The sequence below is a fragment of the Acipenser ruthenus genome, chromosome 3, assembly GCF_902713425.1.
Source record: "Acipenser ruthenus chromosome 3, fAciRut3.2 maternal haplotype, whole genome shotgun sequence".
Taxonomy (NCBI): domain Eukaryota; kingdom Metazoa; phylum Chordata; class Actinopteri; order Acipenseriformes; family Acipenseridae; genus Acipenser; species Acipenser ruthenus.
Window position 1 is genome coordinate 40,695,302 of NC_081191.1, and position 21,019 is coordinate 40,716,320.

General features: G+C 39.7%; 1 protein-coding gene across 2 annotated transcripts; it reads left to right on the forward strand.

The window, feature by feature from the left end:
* The first annotated feature begins 312 nt into the window (after positions 1-312).
* znf830 (zinc finger protein 830) lies at positions 313-20,292 on the forward strand. Of its 2 annotated transcripts, none has more exons than XM_034920912.2 (10): positions 313-492; positions 1,088-1,187; positions 4,075-4,201; positions 4,658-4,700; positions 5,045-5,256; positions 6,502-6,592; positions 8,907-8,970; positions 9,426-9,506; positions 11,633-11,709; positions 19,857-20,292. In XM_034920912.2, exons 1-10 carry the CDS (start codon positions 368-370, stop codon positions 20,032-20,034), a joined length of 1,098 nt encoding a protein of 365 aa, XP_034776803.1. In that variant the 5' UTR covers positions 313-367; the 3' UTR covers positions 20,035-20,292. The 2 variants fall into 2 exon arrangements, with proteins under 2 accessions (XP_034776803.1, XP_034776804.1); XM_034920913.2 differs by having other exon boundaries at positions 4,661-4,700.
* Positions 20,293-21,019: the final 727 nt, after the last annotated feature.

Consider the following 21,019-nt stretch of genomic DNA (forward strand, 5'->3'; position numbering starts at 1 on the left):
TGCATGTGTTACTGTACAGCTGCTTAAAACAACCAAAACGCTGTGCAAGATATTTGTTTGGGGCTATCAGAAAAAAAAAAACAAAAAAAAAAACATATAGTTTATGCAGTAGTATCACTGTATTTATGTCATCATAAAGGCAGAACTTAATTGTCATTGTTTTTTTCTTTCTTTCTTTTTTTTTGCCGTGCATAAAATGAAGCTTGCTTTGACCCTATATTATCTGTTTCTTGCCTTTGCGCGAATCAGCTCCCAAACGGCAGAGGTCACACTACCCAATAATGTCAAATAAAATATATCTTGCCCAGGAAGCTCTTACTGTTGATACCGGTTGCAGTCGGTGTGTTGTTTATACTGTCAGAAGAAAATGGCTGCATCCAGACCTGGGAAGGGAAAGAAAGTCGTGAACCAGGAGGAGTTACGGCGATTAATGAGAGAAAAGCAACGAGAAACAGCCGACAGAAAGAAACGAGTCGAATCGCCTTTTGCAAAATATCCTTTTATTTGTTCAGGTTGCTGGTACGAGCTGCTGGTGCATTTAACATGCACCCGCCGGTGTCCTGTCATAAGTGGTGCAGAAAAGACAGTGTACAACAACTTTCACACATGCAGTATAAACATGTTGTAGCCGTGTTGTTCAGTCATTACATAGTTGATCGTACAAAAGAAAACTAAGTTAGACGTACGGTGATACCGGTGTGATGACATGATCAAAAACTTTTTAGATTATCAAAATAACTCGATGACGGGGACTTTACTAAAATTAACCAAGGCAAGGGATAGTCCCTTTTAATTATATATGGACTGGAGTGGCTTTGAAGAATATTTAAACAAACAAACCAAAAAAAACAACCTCGGGAGATCTGACACTACCACTTGGCTTGAGTAAAATAAAATAAATAAAAAGGCGACGCTTGTAAATAAGTAATACATGCCGCACTTTTAGCACAGAATGGTTCCTTCCATTGCATTTTAACAGCATTAGATTATAAACATTGTGTCAAGTGCGCCTACCTTTTTTTTTAATGCATAACAGATGTTTACATTTGTGTTCTGTTTGTGTCTTCCTTAACTGCTGATTTTGTACATACAACAGCCTTGGTCACCTGAGCTGTGTGCTGTGCAACACACCTGTCAAGAATGAGATATTATGGCAAACGCACATTCTCGGCAAACAACACAAAGAGGTGAGTAGACCTGGAAACAAACAGAGAAAGAAGGTAGACCAGTTTTACTTTCAAATATGCAAATATGGATTATTTAATGTAATTTTTCTATTTATATAATTTACAAGGAAAATACTTTATCCTAAGGGTAATAAAACCATTTAAGCTGTTGAAAAAGCTGTTTATTATTATTATTATTATTATTATTATTATTATTATTATTATTATTATTATTATTATTATTATCAGAGCTTGAATTATGGAATTTAACAAAGCCTGTTTTTCAGGTTCAACTTAAGCAGCATGAACTTAAGGAATATTTAGGTACTTTTAAAATGTAGGGGGGGGGGGGGGGGGGTGGTCAATAAATACATTACTGACATAAATGATGCAAACAGAGGTATAAAGTTTTGGGTGAACGGTATAACTACAGCTATGAAATTAACCAATTTTGCTTTATAAAGTCGAATAATGCTGAATAAGGTTATGTTAACATATTGAATTACATACTGCTTTTAAGTTTTCTATATACTGACAAAAATTGGAAAAAAAATGGAAAAACGTGATATTTTAAAATCTATAGTTAAATACTATACTACTATTATGGCTTCTGGTAGACTTGTGATATAATTTTGTAGTTTCTTTGATTACATGAGGTTAAATAAAATATCTAAATTATGTTCTATATATATATATATATATATATATATATATATATAATGGATGACGGCTATATTTACATCCTGAGCCATTCTAAAAAAAAAAAGGCATAATACCACAGTAGTGAAGTCTAGAGGAAAATATACTTGAACTTTGACTGATTCAACTCCTCGATACCATCACTTTCAGTTCAAACACAAAATGTCTCATTTTCAATCACTCGACAACACCCACAGTACAGAAATGTTCATTAATGATCAACAAAATGAGAATACGTTAAAAAAAAAAAAAAAAAAGTAAAGCTTGTACATTCGTATCCCAGAGAAACGGATAATGACATAGAACATCTGTACAGCACTGAAACACTACGTTTAAATAAAAAAAAACGAACTGTAGTGCTGAACCTCAGAAAAAGGATTTTTACTTTACTTGAGCTCTATAGCTTATATCCACTACATTGTAGAAATAATACCAATACAAATATTTCGCATATCCTTATAAAATGTGTAAAGGTGTAATGTAAGTATAATAGTACCGCTTACCGTGAACATTTTTTTCAAATACAACTGCTACTGCAGGATCACCTCGGAAGAATGCCTCGTGCCATCTTGTGCCCATTTAAATTACCGTATCAGCTTCTTATACTGAAACAGTATTCTGTTATCTGACTAGTAACAATCTTTTTCATGATGTGGACAAATGATTTTAAAAAAAAATTTGGAGGTACCAAACGGAGACATAAAAACATTGTAAACAAAGACGTACTTGAAATATTCCGGCACATGACCATTCATTTTCCATGGAAATTATGTTACTTCTTGAGTATCCATAAAAATATCAATTATTATTTTCATTTAAAAAATAGATGATGATAAGTACAGTGTCTGAAGTGTATTCGTCAATGAGAGGTCAAATAAATAATACAATGAATACTGAGTGTATGTTCTCATAAATAGTGAAAAAATTAAACATTATTGTGACTTTCTTTAAAGACAATCTTTTCCACACTTTCAGAGCAAATTATATTAACTAAAGCAAGCATCCATAATATATATATATATATATATATATATATATATATATATATATTAGTAAATACTTTAATAGGCAATGTGACTAGGTGCTGGAGTCTTTAAGGACTGCTGGAGTATTTGTTTGGCAGGGTTAGTGTCTGTTTGGTGTTAATTGACTAATTGATCGGCCCAAGCAACAATTACATTGTAATGTAAGTTACACAGTATAAAATATTTTTTCAAGAAAATACAAATATGCTGTTGACCACTTAAATTTTATTTTAAAATTTGTATTTGCCCAAAACATCTATACAATAACATAGATTTACTCAAAGCATTGTATACAACATATACGTAATGGTTATTATTATTCATTGTGTACATTTACCATTTATACCATTGGAATATTACTGAGAATTAATGGTATGTACAAAAAGTACCATTGAAGTACCATAGACATACCATTGTGCATTTTCCTACCATTAAGAATACCATTTGCTACCATTATTTACCATTGCTTACCATTTAAGGCTCAATGGTTACCATTAGTATATTTTTGTAAGGGCCTACACTGTATCCTAGGGTACAGCAGATGTTTAGACGTCAGGATCAAATAACATTCAACTGTGGTTCTCTGTTACTTCACAAACACACTATCGCCTGATTATGTTGGCCAATCAAAGTCTGATTATTGTGGAAATTGCTGGGCGTAGTAACTACTTGGTGGATCAAAAACAAAAATGAAATACACGAAAATATAATATTTTTAGTGGAGGAGGAATGGAGAGAACTAAATCAGTTTATGAATATTCAAAAGAAAATGAATGTTTCGAAGTATACAAAAAGCAAAAATAGGTTTAACTGTACTCTAGCCCAGAGGTTCTCACATTTTAAAACCCCCCTAAATGAAAAGACAGAGGAAAGAGCAATAAAGACTTAAAGCTCTTAGGGATCCCCAGAGTTTGAGAACTATATTGGCCCACCTGTCAAACAGACTACCGTAATTCTTGTTATTTTCAGTACCAAGAAGGAACAGAGGCTGTATTCAAACAAGTTAAGTTTTGCTTCTATAAATACACTGCTGTGCATTTGTTCTTTTCTTGATTCATTAGGTATCTGTCCTTTTATAGTTTTGGGGGTTTGGAGTTGTGTTTATGTTTTTTTTTTGCATTGTTTATAATTATTTCTTAATCTATTCAAGTGAGGAATTTATATTTTTCTGTCTTTATTTCCAGAAAGCTGCAGAACTGAAAGGTGTCAAGCATGTAGCTCCCAATGCTTCAGCCAACCAGACACCTGCAGCTTCAACATTGAAGAGGAAAGCACTGGGCTCTGAGAGTGTAGAGGTCAAAAAAGTAAAAGGTAAAATATATTTAAATAAACGTCCAATAAACATTTAATTGTTGTCCGTCTGGTTGTTGATGTTGGACAGGATAATGAAGTATCTTATCAAATTACTTAATATCGCAGGTGATAAAAGTCTTTCAGTACGGGTTAAGGATTTCATGAGGGAGGGACTGACGTACATATTTTGCTTTATAATTTTAAATTCGGGTGTTTTACACACTACACAGCATTGAAAAGAATTTCTATACATAATACACACAAATTCACATTTCCTAAATATGTTAATATAAATGTAGTGAATGCATTGAAAAGGTGTCATAAATATTTATAATGTACATAAGATGATAGCATGATGGGACATCCTTGTAGATTAACAAAATAATGAAAATGATTGGATGCAAGCCTCTGTCCCTGCTGTTAATTCGTTTCAGTTTAATGCATGGACTAATTGAAATATGTAACCTGTTACAGCAGCTTCTGGTGACCAAGCACAGTCTTCATCTTCTTCATCTGGGTAAGTTTTTATCACATTGTAGATGGTGACGGTTCAAAATGCAATGCAGTATAAACGTAATAATTCCAAACTAAATGATTCCACAGGAATTAGTTCACGTGAAGCATGCAATTACAAACTTTGCAACCTGTGGTGCAAGCTATTTATATATAGACACATTTAACTAAGTGCACTAATGGCATGCATCTATTAGCTGTAACAAGGGGCTCAGTGTTATTCAATATTGAGATGTCACAGTAAAGCCTGGAATGGCTGAGATTGCTAAGGAACCATTTTCATTGATTTCATTTTCACCAAATCTAAGTTTTTTTTTTGTAACCGGGCATGTTTTCCCTCTGTTTCAGGCTGCCAGCTGATTTTTTTGACAGCAAAGGTAGTAAGGGGGTTCCCAGCTCCACAAAATCTAAGCCTTTGGGGCTGAACTTGGTGGCCGGCGAATATGAAGAAAGTGATACGGATGAAGAAAAAGAAGCCGGTTCCAGTGAAGCCACTGGAAATGGAAATGCCCAGAAAAATGCAGAGTTTCCACTGCCAGCTGCTCCTGGGCTGCCAGCAGGTTAGGATCACTTTAATAGAGGTTGTTGGAATTGTAGATTTAAGTACTTCTTGTGTATCAGTTAGTACTTTGATTGGAATGCTTTCTGTGTTTTGCAGACTAAATGTTTGTTGTTGCAATAAAAAGATCTTACATGGAGCCAAAAAAAGCTATAGATTTCCCAATCATGGATATTTTCACACATGATTTGCCCCACAATCCAACAAAAATCTGTCAAAATCCACTTTTATACCACCACAGATCTAGAGCATGGCATAATCTTATTGTTTTTTTTTTCTTTATTGGACCACAGTTCGAAAGTTGTTCAATAAATTGGAATTCATGAGAAACCGATAAATGCAACATTTCCCAGTTCTCTGTCCTCAATGGTTCACTATTGCATTTCTGGGACAGTCAAATGGCTAATCCCAGGATGATCCTTGTGCAGTATACATATAGTGAAATTGGTGATTGTTTGTTAATGTTTTTAAATGAAGTAAATTAATCCTAGATTTGTACTATCTATAGTTTTACTAATCTTGGATTCATTTTTCATAGTGAGGTTGTTAGAAGTAAACTGTAATTCAGGTATAGCAAATGAAACCGTAAACCTCATCTGAGGTTATGATGGAAATGATATACCCTGACCCAAATACATCCAACTACCCAGCCAAGCAAACACTTGGAATCTCCATTCGCAACATTTATGATTGGACCTGCTTTGAACTGGCATTTTCCCTGCATAATAAATGGGAATTGGTAAACATACATTTGAAAATGTCATTTTTATCGTATATGTATTTAGCAAAGAAATATATTCTGCATGTATAAAATGCTTTGCAAAGGTCATTTAATACTGTCTGTCCACAACTGTGTATAGCTGCTATTTGTCCTCAAACTATTAATACACATTTTATTTTAAATTATGCAGCAGTACTGTTAAATAAAAAATATTATACTGGAATGACCTAAAAGACTGAAACACAAAAAGGCTTTCTTTTGTCAACACCTCTGCCGTGTGTGTTTCTCTGGGAACAGCAATACAGTGGAGGTGCTTGTATGCACCCTTACATTTCAGTTTAAGAACCACCTTTGTAATTGTCACAAAACTTGGAATGGACATTTGGTTGGGGTAACGAAGGCTATAATTTGCCCAATTTTTATTGAACTATGCGTAGGAGTTTCTTACGAGATACAGTATGGATAACTGTAATGTATCTCATGTCTGTGTGTTCCTCACATACCTTGTTCTGATTTGTATTGTAGATTTTTTTGATAGCATAATTCCACCTGCTCCTGCAGTGTCTCATTCTGGATCTATTCACAAAGCTGACGAGCCAGAAAAGCTAGTGGAAAGGTAAGGCTTGGGACTGAACCTTTTGAATCTATACAGCAGGTATTCTGAGCAGCCAAAGACCAAATTATAACACTAAATACAGTGCCTTGCATAAGTATTCCCCCCGCCCCACCTTGGACTTTTTCACATTTTGTAGTGTTACAGCCTGGAATTAAAATGGATTTAATTAGGATATTTTGTCACTGATCTACACAAAATAGTCCATAATGTCGAAGTGTGGAAAAAAATCGACATATTTTTCAAAATTATTTACAAATAAAAAACTGAAAAGTCTTGATTGCATAAGTATTCACCCCCTTTGCTGTGACACCCCTAAATAAGCTCTGGTGCAACCAATTGCCTTCAGAAGTCACATAATTAGTTGAATGGAGTCCACCTGTGTGCAATTAGTGTCACATGATCTCAGATTAGATACACCTGTTTCTGGAAGGCCCCAGAGTTTGTAAGAGAGCATATCTAAACAAACAGCATCATGAAGACCAAGGAGCTTGGTCTTCATGATGCTGTTTGTTTCAAAACAAGTCAGGGATAAAGTTCTGGAGAAGCACCAATCAGGGTTGGGTTATAAAAAAATATCCCAAACTTTGAACATCCCCCGGAGCACTGTTAAATCCATTATTAAAAAATTGAAAGAATGTGGCACAACCGCGACTCTGCCTAGAGAAGGCCGTCCACCAAAACTCAGTGACCAGGTAAGGAGGGCATTAGTCGGAGAAGCAACCAAGAGTCCAAAGGTAACTCTGAAGGAGCTGGAGAGATCCACAGCTGAGATGGGAGAAACCGTCCATGGGACAACTACAACCCGGACGCTCCACAAAGCTGGGCTTTATGGAAGAGTGGCGAGAAGAAAGCCGTTGCTGAAAAAAACCCATATCAAATCCTGTTTGGATTTTGCCAAAAGGCATGTGGGAGACACAGCAAACGTGGAAAAAATTGAACTTTTTGGCCTTAGCGCAAAACGCTATGTGTGGTGCAAAGCCAACACTGCTCATCACCCTGAGAACACCATCCCCACGGTGAAGCATGGATGGCGGCAGCATCATGTCATGGGGATGCTTTTCATCGGCAGGGACTGGGAAACTGGTCAGGATTGAGGGCAAGATGGATGGAGCCAAATACAGGGAAATTCTAGATGAAAACCTGTTTCATTCTGCAAGAGACCTGGGACTGGGGCGAAGGTTCACCTTCCAGCAGGACAATGACCCTAAACACACAGCCAAAGCTACACTGGAGTGGTTTAAAAACAAGAACCTGAATGTCTTAGAATGGCCCAGTCAAAGCCCAGACCTCAATCCGATTGAGAATCTGTGGCAAGACTTGAAAATTGCTGTTCACCAATGGTCCCCATCCAACTTGACAGAGATTGAGCAATTTTGCCAAGAAGAATGGACAAAAATTGCAGGATCCAGATGTGCAAAGCTGGTAGAGACTTGCCCAAAAAGACTCACAGCTGTAATTGCCTGCCAAAGGTGCTTCTACCAAGTATTGACTCAGGGGGGTGAATACTTATGCAACCAACAAATGTCTTTTTTTTTGTTTAATTAACTTTTGTGTCACAATAAAACATATTTTGCGCCTTCAAAGTGTTAAGTATGTTGTGTAAATCAAATGGTAAAAATCCCAATTAAATCCATTTTAATTCCAGGTTGTAACACTACAAAATGTGGAAAAGTCCAAGGGGGGGGGGGGGGGGGTACTTATGCAAGGCACTGTATGTATGCAAGTTTAGTCATAATGTTGTTTGTCAAGCAGTTTATGGATTTATCCAGTCACAAATATATTACTTGTTTACAGCCTCTAGTATTTTCAAAGCTAGAATGCTGGCATATTACAGCATTGTTTCAAAGAATGTTATAACAAAAAAAAAAATATGAATAAATATTGGTATGACTGTATGTGTGTCATTTTCATAGCCTGTTACACACAACCTTATTTAAAATGAAATGTATTAGAATACGTGTATTTGTCTGCATGCATCGAGAATTGCAATATTTAAGTCTGGATTTATTCAATAGTTAATTGGTTCCCAGCGCTCAAGATACTAATCTGTGCTGAAATGCCATTTTTTTTTATATTGGTTGCAATAACTCTTATTCCTATTGTGTGCGTATTTGTAATGAATCTGTTCAAAATACAGAACGTAAGGAGCTAGAATATCATAATTTAACTGCAAATAAAAATAAACAACTCATTTAGCAGCTGTCTTAACTTGTTTTGTTTTAGAATTATAATTGGTGTTTTTCCCCCTAATGACTAATGGTGATGGTGCTAATAAGAAATTGGTTTTGACAGTTGAAGTGCTTTTAATTTGCAGGAAAGATAACACAGCAGAAGCTCTGCCAGAGGGATTCTTTGATGATCCAGTAAAAGATGCCAAGGCAAGTGATGCACACCTTTGTAATAATTGTGGTGTTCTGATTTGTATTATTAAATCAGTCATTAGAAAGAACAAAATGCTTGTCTGTTCAATTATTCTATATCCAAGCAATGTTTTAATCATATTAAAAAAGATTATTTGTGAAAACAGAGTGTGGGTTTCTTAAATGTATTTTTTGTCTTTTAAAAGTAGCATGACCATGCTGGTAATATTGTAATATTTCAGCAGAGGGGGTATTTAGACATCCGGATTTGAAAATCTGATTCTACTAAAGAAGATTTTTTCAGTTTTCAATTAATCAATAATTTTAATTTATAATTAGTCATTGATAGAATGACATTTATAATCCCTTTCTGAGATGCAAGGCCATGGGAGACATGGGTATAGTAGTGGCGGTCATACTAATACATTAGTATTTGTTTGCGATTTATAAAACTCTCCCCTTTATGCTTTTAGGTGCGAAAAGTAGACGCACCAAAAGACCAAATGGACAAAGAGTGGGACGAATTCCAGAAGGAGATGCGACAAGTCACCAATGTAAGTATCGATGATGAGTCTGAGGGAGGAGTATTCAAACTTAGCACGATTGCAGACATTCTTTGGAACAGGGCACAACTGAGAAATATATTCCGGATAACAAAATAAAAATTCTCAACAAAACAGAAATAATTCTGTTTTGAATTGAGGATATAATTTTTCTTCGAAATTAACTACCCAGCTCCCCATTTATTTTGGCAATTTCCATGTTAATAATGCTGGGGGTTTTTTTGCAGATTTTTCATTCTTAGCCCTAAACAATTTGGACAGTTTTCAAAACATTTTTTGCTATATATTTTTTAAATACACACTTTTTTATTGTGATTATGATAAAAGGAAATACAGTATTTCAGTAGAACTTAAATAACAACAATGTGTTTACAATTGTAGCATTATACTATAGTTCATAACGTCGTTTTTTTTTCCAATGGCAGCATTATATAAGTATAAATAACATATTTTTTTTTAAATGGCAGCTATATAATAACATTATAATACTTGTGCAGGCACATCACTTTTTAGAAATTATTTTTTGTGTTATAGATTTCAAAGAAGATGCAGTTCAAACCCTCATCAATGCTAACGTCTTTATCTAGCACATATACATCAGAAAATTTGCATCGCAAATTTTTAATCACGTCATATACAGTACCTTTCCCAGTTTCAGGCACGGGTGTATAGCGCTGTTATAAGAATTATTGTCTGTGAAGTGTAGGCACAATAAATAAATAGGTCATTTTGACCAGTAGCAAACCTGACAAGGCTTCCTTATAACCAGTAACACCAACAAATAAATAAAGAAATCTCCTTGTTTTATTCTCTGTAGATACACAGGTATCCATGTTTCACTCTCAGCTGTGTATATACAGATGACCCGGTCTGTCGAGCACATTTCTTAGGGACTGCTGCCATCTGCCAGTAAAAAATAAAACTGCATACATTTTTTCATTGAAGCAAGTTAAAAAGACTTTGCAGATGCACTGCACGCTATTCTCATGGGAGTGACAAATTTGGACTTGCAGCGGGTCTTTCAGAATTGTCTTTGGCCTCTCGGTGGCTTCTCTGACCAATGCCCTTCTTACCCGGCTGCTCAGTTTGGGAGGATGGCCTGCTCTAAGCAGATTCTGGGTGGTGCCATATACCTTCCACTTCTTATTGATCGACTTGACTGTGCTCCAAGGGATATTCATTGCCTTTGAAATCTTTTTATACCCCTCCCCTGATCTGTGCCTTTCCACAACTTTATCCCGGAGTTGTTTTGAAAGCTCCTTGGTCTTCATGGTAGTATCTTTGCTTTGAATGCACTACCCAACTGTGGGACCTTACAGAGACAGGTGTATTTAATCTGAAATCATGTGAACCACTTTTATTGCACACAGATGGACTCCATTTAACTTATTGTGTGAATTCTGCAGGCAATTGGTTGCACCTGAGCTTATTTAGGAGTGTCATAGCAAAGGGGGTGAATACTTATCTAATGAAGACTTTTTCAGGTTTTTATTTTTAATTGATTTGTTTTTTCAACCCTCCCATTTTTTCACACATTGAAAGTGTTGAGTAGGTTTTGTAAATTAAATGAATTAAAAATCCCATTTAAATGCATCAAGATTTCAGGTTGTAACACAACAAACTGTGAAAACGTCCAAGGGGGGCGAATACTTCCTATAGACACTGTATATTAGGAACTTTGAAATAGATCTGGAAAGTATAATTAAAATATAATTGTAGCATTTATGTTACTTTTTTTAGCTAAAGTATTGATATTCATTTTATTTGAAATAAATATTTGTGATAGGCCAATCACTGTAGACCCATATAATTATTACCACATTTAACAAATCTTCCTCAAAAAACAAGAACACTCATGTATTCCCATGACAAAAGTATTGGCACCCTGTGTCTTCTGAAGCATGAATAGCTTGTTACAAGGATTACAGTGTTACTGCTTTTGCAATGTCATTTAACAAAAATAATGTGGGGATAAGAGACACTTGTCTTGGCTACAGTCACTCACTGGAATGATAAGCACTTCAATTAAATACCCATTATTTACCCCAATGATTCCTCCATATTGCTTTTTTGAAAAATGGTGTTGGACAACATTTATTTAACTTAATGTTGTGCAGGTTTCGGAAGCAATCGTAGCAGAGGATGATGAAGAAGGGCGCTTGGATCGGCAAATCGGGGAGATTGATGAGCAAATGTGAGTAGTTGATGTTTACTAATATTAATAATTATTAATAATGTGACTTTATGGTTTTGCAGCAGACTAGTGATGTACCCACCTTTCCCATGTAGCATCTGCTCATCATTAATAGAACTATATTTCAGTTAGGGATGTCACGGTATCAAATTGACGGTATGGTAACCGTCAAATATACCACGGTTGTCGTCGTACCGCGTTATAATGTCATTTTTTTTGTAATCAGTTTTTAAATGTTAGCTTGCGAGGTTCGGGGGGCGTGAAGCTGGGGGGGCTGCTAATCTCTAATCTTTCAATTTTCTAATCTCCAGTTAATTAGTTCTATTTTACTATTTAAGACCTGATCACCTGCACCTTTTCTGTCTAGTGTTTCGTTTTTTAGCAAACGCTCAGACGCCGTCGTTTCGTGCTTCACCTCTAATATCTAAACTTCTTTGCCTCGCTCACGCAGGTCGTTTCTCTGCACATCGCTGCCAAGATATTATCAATCATTTTCTTACCTGCTCAGGTGATCTTTCTTTTCAATCAGCTTCTCTTTTCGGCTCCAAGAGCAACGTTACTCTTTTCTGTTCCATCCGGCTCCACCTCGGCATCATAGCCGTCCAAAGCGCAGCTTCAATACTCAACTTGTCTGCAACTTTATCAGAAAGTCTGGTCCTCCGTTAAACTTCCAAGCTCCTTCAACATGACATCCTCATTCCCGTTGTCTGCGATTGCCTTACCTTAGCTCTATTTAATTCTACCACGAAGTTTTGTCGGCTTAATCCTTCTTTACTCCTCGCTTGTAATCAGACGCCCTGAGCCAGCACAATTACCGTTTCATCAGAACATCCTGCCCTGGACCTCCATCAGCTACGTTCAACATTTTAAAGACGTATCCAGCCCATTACAAACTCCATTTTTAACTAGTGGCGGCTCGTGACTCGACTGGTCACAACATTCTCCAACTACACTATTGTACTGTAACTTTTCCACCGGCGTCTCACAGACTATGGTTACCACGGCAACGCCCTTATTGAGTGACTGCGGGGAGTGGTAAGTTGTCATGGTGACCAGGCGGCTTCATCAGGCTCTGCGTGCTCTGCGCCTCAGCACTGCAATCTTCCGGCTTCCTGTTGCTGCACTTTCACAACTGGCGGAGACCAATTCAACGCGCCGAACCATAACATCTAAATATTGCGTTAACTTATTTCTATTCATGACTATCTGTCCTAAACATGTCTAGAATATTTATTATTTAAATCTAAAGGAATAAGCAAATGTTGTTCTACATAGACAAGGATTTTAATCGTAATAACTTCTTAGATTCTACCCTGATTCACTCAGGTCAATGATGTAATTCCAATCATAACCTCTGGATGGCAGTATAATACCACAAGCTCTCTCTCTATACATTAAACCAGTTTGGTTTCGCTGCAAAGCTCGGACACTACAGCTTTTCTATCTATTCCCGCAGTTCTCACTCGGATGGATTCTCGGGAGTTCCCCTCCTGCCTCATCCTCAGTCTATCTATATCAAATGACATTCTTCAATTTCAACTCTTACCCCCCTCCCCCCGCCCCTTTGAGGCGGACTGCTCCTGACCAAATCTATAGATATTTCAACAGACTCAGAGCAGCGGATTCTTCATCTCTGGCTTCATCTAAATCAGTTTAACTCACAGTCCAATACCCACCGCATTCAGCTGATGTTTGTGCTCTACAGCAGATCATCACACTACCGATGGCAATCCACCATTCACTATTACAGATCCCTGCTTCAGCAGATATCGGTGTTCTGCGGCAGACCACCACGCTCTACCAATGGCAGTCCTCCATTCACAATAACAGATCACTGCTTCGGCAGATCTCTCTCTACAGCAGACCACCGCTCATTATTGACAGCACTTCTTTGTTTACTTCCTCAGATCTCTGCACCGTCCAGCAGATCCCATCCTCTACTGTTAATTGCTCCTCCCTGCAGCAGATCTCTGCTCCCTTTTCAGATCTACTCACTGCTCTAGCATGCAAGTTGCTTTAGTTCAGTCTAAATCTGGACCTGCACTACTCCAGATCTTCCAACGCTTCCGCTTTCCTCCAATACGCAGATCGTGGAAGCATTCCGCAGTCAAGGCTAATGCTAATCCCCATCTGATCAAAAATACGAGGTGCTTGTCTTTCTCAGCAATCTATTTATATGTCCACACATCCTCTCAAATATTACAGCATTAATACATGGTGAGAGACGCGGTGAGACTGGAAATCTGTCTTGTTTATGAGTTAAGGAGTTCCACTCTAGGAGAATAACTGGAGTTGTGAAACCCAGTCTCTCAATGTGAGTTCACCTTTTCCATTTCAAGCAGACATGATAGTAGCAGACCACAGATCGATCCCGTATTAACTGACACATAGGATAGTCAACATCTCATCTCTGCCCTCCATTCCAGTAAATGGAGCACAAAGCGTGCTGAGCTTCCCCAGCAGTCGATTTACACACGTTCGTCGGTTCCAGCTGCTACCTCAACTGTCAGTTCCAGCTCCCCTTCGACCTCCACTTTTAGTGTTCAAGTTCCGTCGACTGGTCCCGTCTGCTGCGTGCCCCCCACCCCCCCCGATTCACCAGCTGTCATTTGACTGAATCATCCTCTTGTTAACCTCCTTCAATCTGCTCAGCATTTCGTATCTGCAGCTCTCTCCCTCCTTCGACAGCTTCATATTGTACAGCCTGGTCAGTGTTTTAAACATTCTGTGCCAGAATCTGATTCATCCTATTCCTTCAAATCAAACCAGATCATGGCTTTCATCGTCCAGCTAGGGATTTTTTCTTCCCACCATTCTCTCCATACCAGTAGTTTGTCTGACTCTTTGCGGAATCTTCAAAGTCCCCCCCCCCCCCGCTGCACCTTCCCGCCTGCCCATATCAACAGACATTCTCCATTCACTTATCTCTACTCTTTGGAAAGTTTGCTTGTCCCCTTACGAAGATCTCCTCATGGAGGCCATCTGCCTAACAGCTGATTCTTAAGAGCCTTCCCTTCTGCCTCACCTTCCCGCTGTCCGCATCAATGACCATTCTCAGTTTGCTCATTCTACTCTTCTGAAACGCCGCTTCTCCCCATACAAGGATCTACCTATGGAGATCATCTGCATCTGAGCCCTCTTCGGTCTCCTTAGGAGCTCAGAATTCACAGTTCTAATTTACGCCATCATTCAGTTGTGTACCTCCAGACGGATCCATTTCAGCGCCGTCAGTTAATTCAGCTGTCAAGCAGATTCCCCTATCTGCCCCTTATTTTCAACGTCAAGGTATCTCATCTGCTTCTCGGCCGCCTTCGGCTTCCTCAGAAGCTCAGACTTCACAGTTCCCTCAGCTTCAAGCTTCCCTGCAGCGACGAAGATCTCCTAATCAGCCAACCTCTCCACCCTCCTTTCTAGAGCAGGCCTCCTTCCTCAGCTGTATTCTCCCCATTCATTTCGTATAGGTGCAGCTACCTCCGCTGCGAGAGCCAACATCAACCACAGTCTGATCAAGACCATGGGCCGCTGGTCCTCTTCCGCAGTAGATTATTACGTTCAGAACTCGCAGTTTCTTCTGCTTCTGATTTACTTCACCATTCGGTCGTACCCCCAAGAGGGATCAATTTCAACGTGGTTAGTCCATTCAGCTGTCAAGTAGAGTCCCCTATCTGCCCCTTTTCATCATCAAGGTATCTCCCCAGCAAGACCCCCCCCCCCCCCCCCCCCCAGGACCCTCGGTTCTGATTCCTCTCGCTCCTATCATCACTCATCGCCCCTCCTTCCACCCTCCAGAGCAAGCCTCCCTCCTCTACTTCACCCCCTCATTGATTTCTCTCACTCCTAGGATCACTCGTCACTGGATTCCAACCTACCTTGCCTCCAGAGCGGGCCTCCCCCCCCAATCATTCCGTAGGCACAGCCCCCTCTGCTGCGAGGGCCAACATCACTCACAGCCTTCTTCGGCTTCCTCGGAAGCTCAGAATACACAGTTTCTTCAGCTTCAAGCTTCCCTGCAGCGACGAAAATCTCCTAATCAGCCCAGCTCTCCTCCCTCCTTTCTAGAACAGGCCTCCCTCCTCAGCTGTATTCTCCCCATTCATTTCGTATAGGTGCAGCTACCTCCGCTGCAAGAGCCAGCATCAATCACAGTCTGATCAAGACTATGGGCCGCTGGTCCTCTTCCGCAGTAGACTATTACGTCCATTCATCTCCCTTCGATATAGCAGCAGCCCATTTTAAAATTGCTAGCATGCCCGGAGTGGGGGCTACCTGTTCGCCGGGGCCACCTGAGGTTTTCCCCTAAATTCGCTTCGAGGGGTTTTTTCCTCTCCACTGAGCGGCAGGTATACACATAGTCAGGTATACACAGTCACATCCCATTAACAAATTTACTAATCCCCCTTTGTTGGTCCTTCTGGTCTTTTGTTTGTTTGTTTATGTTATGCGTTGGCATGTTCTGTCTTGTTTGTCTCACGGTGTGGGAATTTTCGTAGGTGCCGGGGGTCCATCTTTTGGGGGGCAAGTGAGGCTCACTTCCCCGACCTCAGGGCTAGGCAGCCGCCTCCCTTACCTTCAGGGGTTCTCACCGCGTGAGTCAGAGCGGACCCCCGGCCAAACTCTGTCCTGTCGCAGCTCCTGCGCTCATCTCACTCGAGGCTCTCTTCTATTCTGCCTCTCTTCAGGACGTGGTCACTCGTGCCGAGTCCTATACTAACCTCAATGCTCTGTCCTTATTTTCAGGTCCCAGGCAGCGTGATGTCTCGGCCAATCAGGGGTTTTACGAGCGCCCCTTACATAAGCCTCAAATGCTGGGTACCTCTCTCATCTCCTCCCGAGGGGTGGCTTTCAAGTCTAACCCTCATATGTGTTTTCAGGTTGCCGGGTCCTCCGCCCCTGGGATGTCGACAGCGTCGGCCCCAGTCGACGACCTCTTTTCTATCCCGTTTCAGGTCGCCGGGTCCTCCGCCCCTGGGATGTCGACAGCTTCGGCCCCAGTCGACGACCTCTTTTCTATCCCGTTTCCGGTCGCCGGGTCCTCCGCCCCTGGGATGTCGACAGCGTCGGCCCCAGTCGACGACCTCTTTTCTATCCTTTCCGGTTGCCGGGTCCTCCGCCCCTGGGATGTCGACAGCGTCGGCCCCAGTCGGTGACCACATTCTGTCCTACTAACTGCTCCTTGCTGCTTCTTCTGCCTTATCTTTCCCCCCCAGCTCATGCCCAGTGAAATGGCTATTTAAAGAGGTACACTCAAGTCAAGTCATTTTTTAACAAGAAAAATAACTTCAATTTTAAAGTTTTAAAACAAATACAATACACAGGTTCTACAGTTCTAGCAGGCACTATCTAACTGGCAGTAGTGTTCACTCCAGCTCACACAGGCTCCGCAAAACAGTGCTGCTTTTTTATTTCAAATTACTGTGGAGAAACACCAAAATATTAACATTTTCTGGGCTCAGTCTGGAACGATAGGGGGTAAGGATGTGACCACTGCAACTGAATACCCTCTTCATCTTTATCAGTTTAGACGGCATCCTATTAGTTAAGAGAAGCAAAGTGTTACCTAGCAATAGCCAATCAAGTAAGTTTTAAGACATGCAGTGTCTGCCCACTGATCTCTCAGCAGAGTGCAAAACTTAATGACGAGAAGACGGCGCCTGCCAATTGTTGTGTGGTGTTTTTTTTTTTGGACTGCCTGTTAACAGCAACGAACACAAAGGAACAAAGAAATGTTAAGGTGGTTATGACACCGTTGCAAAGTTAAATGGGAATAAACTTGTATTAATTTTTGAATACATAAAACCAAAATCCCTCCAACACTATCAATTCGAGGAGACAGCAACATCTTTATAATACCGTTTAAGATGCCTGTAGCATCTTACTTGGTTATATAGTAGTAAATATAGACATTTTGATTCTCTGCAGTGGTGTGTGTTTACTGCGTTTCTCATCCTATGTATGCTCCTAGTGATATATCTTCCTCCTCACCCCGCCCCAGCTCAGACTCAACGGGGTGAGCGACCTGGGGAAAAAAAAGAATGCACTGGTGACAAGCCATCTGCATTGAATGTCGCGTTCCAGCCCTGTGCTCAATAGAAACATGAAAAAGGTTGTAGACTTAAAAACCACCTAGTTACCCGAGCATTCTTTCCCTGTTCTGATGCATCCAGGTGAGTGGGGCATGGTCAGTATTCAATTTGAAGTGTCTTCCTAGTAAATATTTCAGGGATCTTAAAGACCACTTAGTGGCCAGACACTCCTTTTCAACAATGGCATAATTTTTCTTATTAGGGTTGAGTTTCCTGCTAAGAAATAGTATGGTGTGCTCCTCTCCCCTAACTTCTTGCGACAAAACCACCCCTAAGTCTACCTCAGATGCATCAGTTTGTACAATTATTGTTTCCGTGAAATTAGGGGTGAAATTCCAATTCTGCCTCCTCTGGCCATTTCACCATTACCGAGCCCCTGGCTCTTGTTAAATCCGTCAGAGGTGCAGCTGTTGATGCAAAATTAGAAATGAATCTTCTATAGTGTCCTATACTGTGTTTTTTAATTGGACGTGGCCAGTTCTGTATGGCTTCCAGTTTTGTGATTTGGGGTTTCACTAGACCCTGTCCAATAATAAACCCTAAGTATTTTCCCTCTTGCAATCCTGTTGCACATTTAGCAGGAGTTGCTGTTAACCTGCCAGCCCTAATGGCCTCTAACACTGCCTGTACCTTCATTAAATTAGTATTCCAGTCCTTGCTGTGCATTACCACATCATCTAGGTAGGCCGCAGCCTTCACTTTGTGGTTTTAGTATCCGGTCCATCATTCGTTGGATCATGGCTGGTGCTCCATGTAAGACAAATGGCAAAACCGTATACTGAAACAATCCATCTCAGCACTGAAGCCACTTCCTTGCAATGTGGATAAGGTCAAACATTTGTGACTGTGGTGCTTTCTCTGGTTGATAAGCCCAGCCGTGGAATCTTTGACCGTGGACTGCGGTCATCACTCAGAGCCAAGCCAGCATCTCCGCCTTTAATTTATCATAGTCACTGACCTGGTAAAGTTCCAGGTCATGGTATGTCCTTTGGGCATCGCCACTCAGGAACGGGGCTAATATTCCCGCCCAGTGGCTGGCTTGGATACGACGTTCCTCTGCAAATTCTTGTCGTCCAGCGACCTGATATCTATCTTCTTGGCCAGCTCCTGAATTTCATCTTGTCCCGGTTTGGCTTGAGCAAGTAGCAGCCTTTTTGTTTCCTGTTGTGTTGTCAGCGCTTGTTACTGAACCTCAAGAAGTCTGGCTGTTTGCTGTTGCTGAACTCTGTTGGTTTCCTGCTGCATGGTAGTGGCTTGGACTAGGGCTTTCAACTAATCTTATGATATCAGGTTATATTTTCTTACACAGACACTGTAAGGTGATGCCCACATTCTCCACCAAAGGTGACAAAGTGCATGGATTTCAACAGTTTGTTATTCTTGCTGATATTTTCCAACGTCTTTAAGTGTAAGAATAATCAGGCCAACAGTATATGAGGTTAAACAGGACGGGACCTGTATGTTTATTAACTGTAGCATCCCTAGGAGTGCTTACTATACTTTTAAATATCTCCTACCTAACAATTGGGCAGCTAAGCTACTTGCTGATTTTTATATTTTATTTATTTATTTATTTATTTATTTTAACCTCCATTCTATCTTTTTAACCAGAAAGAATTGTATACAAATGTTTACAATACAGTTTCTTTATAGGAATTCGATCCCCCAGGTCCACATTCCGGCCAATGCCTCCACCCAGCCAAAAGAACCTTTCCCAGACACCTGTTTATATAGTTAGCCTTCACTATTACCAGGTGTTTCCCATTAATATGTCCTGTGTTTCTTAACTGTTGACCAGCTGAGAATTCTGGGAAATGTAGTCTTGGTGTCTCCTTTTAAATACCAGGACTACATTTCCCTTTTAAAACTATAGGGGATACAAACATCCAAACTACACACTATACACACACACACAAAATTTTAAAATCAATTGCTATTAATGGACCACCAGTATACCAGTCATAGCTGTCTCATCCGTAAAATCAACTGTAGGTCTGATCTGGAAGTATTTAATTCCGTGGGTTCCCTGTAAAAGTTCTCATGGTGATGATTTCTCTTTTTCAGAGAGTGCTACCGTCGTGTCGAGGTGCTGAGAAACAAGCAGGAGGTGATAAAAGAAAAACTGAAGAGCACAATGGAAGCCAAATCACTGCGCAGTACTGATGAAATCGACAGTGAGGAGGAGGAGGAATTACAGGACCTGCTTTCAGGAGACTGGAGGGCTAAAGGAGCTCTGTCGTAACAACTGATCCTTTTTGTTTTTTGTTTGAATGAAGTCTGGATTCAGAAATGTATAGGGCAGGATTGTATAGTTTTTTTTTGTTTTAACAGGAATGCAGTCCTAATCATATGTCTGGGGAAGTTGTTTAAATCCAGTGTACTAACAAAAACAGTGTTTCTGTGTTGCACATGTATGTGTAAAGCAACACTTGTGCACTCTGTTTTACTCCAGCATTCTGCTTGTTCATTGATACAGCTGGTCATTAAAAAGTGTATTCTATCAGAAGTATTCTGTTATTCCTTTGAGACAAATCAATGTCCGATATGAATCAAACTTACTTACTTTTTTTTATTTTATTTTGTAATTTTTTTAAGAAATGCATTAAAACCTCGCTGTAAAGCTAGCACAAATCCGTGTAATACATTTCAAATCTCTGAAGCACATGAAAGCTTTGAGTGTCCAATTCTTTATTAGAATAGTTTGGTACATGTCAGAGGTGGCCAGACCGTGTCTTGTGGGCAATTAAAGTGAAGAAAGAAGAATAAACAAAAACAAAGAGAGAAAGTAAAAATAAACACAATATTTTTGTTCTCTGTCGATCTGTCTCTCCTATTTCTTTGAGCCTGTGTGTTCAATGCAAGGATATTTCGTCAGTTGTTGACTTTCGTCCCGGCTTGCTGTCGCATACGTATTTCGATCATCGAGTGAAAGCAGGATGTGCAGTTGAAAGTAAATTTCATAATTTTGAATTAAGTGCTCATTCATTTCGTGGAGACAATGGCATTGAGCAACCCATTCATGAGTAATAAATGAACGCATGAGGCTTTAAACCAGACTGGGAAAAAGACTGCTTTAACTGAAAACAATGGTAAACCTGTGTCTCATCTGCAACAAATCACTTGCAAACTGTAGTCTGTAAAAAGCGAGCAACCTCAAACGTCATTATTAAACAAATCACAACACATTTTCATCTAAATATACTGGATCAGACTTAAGGAGAAACAAG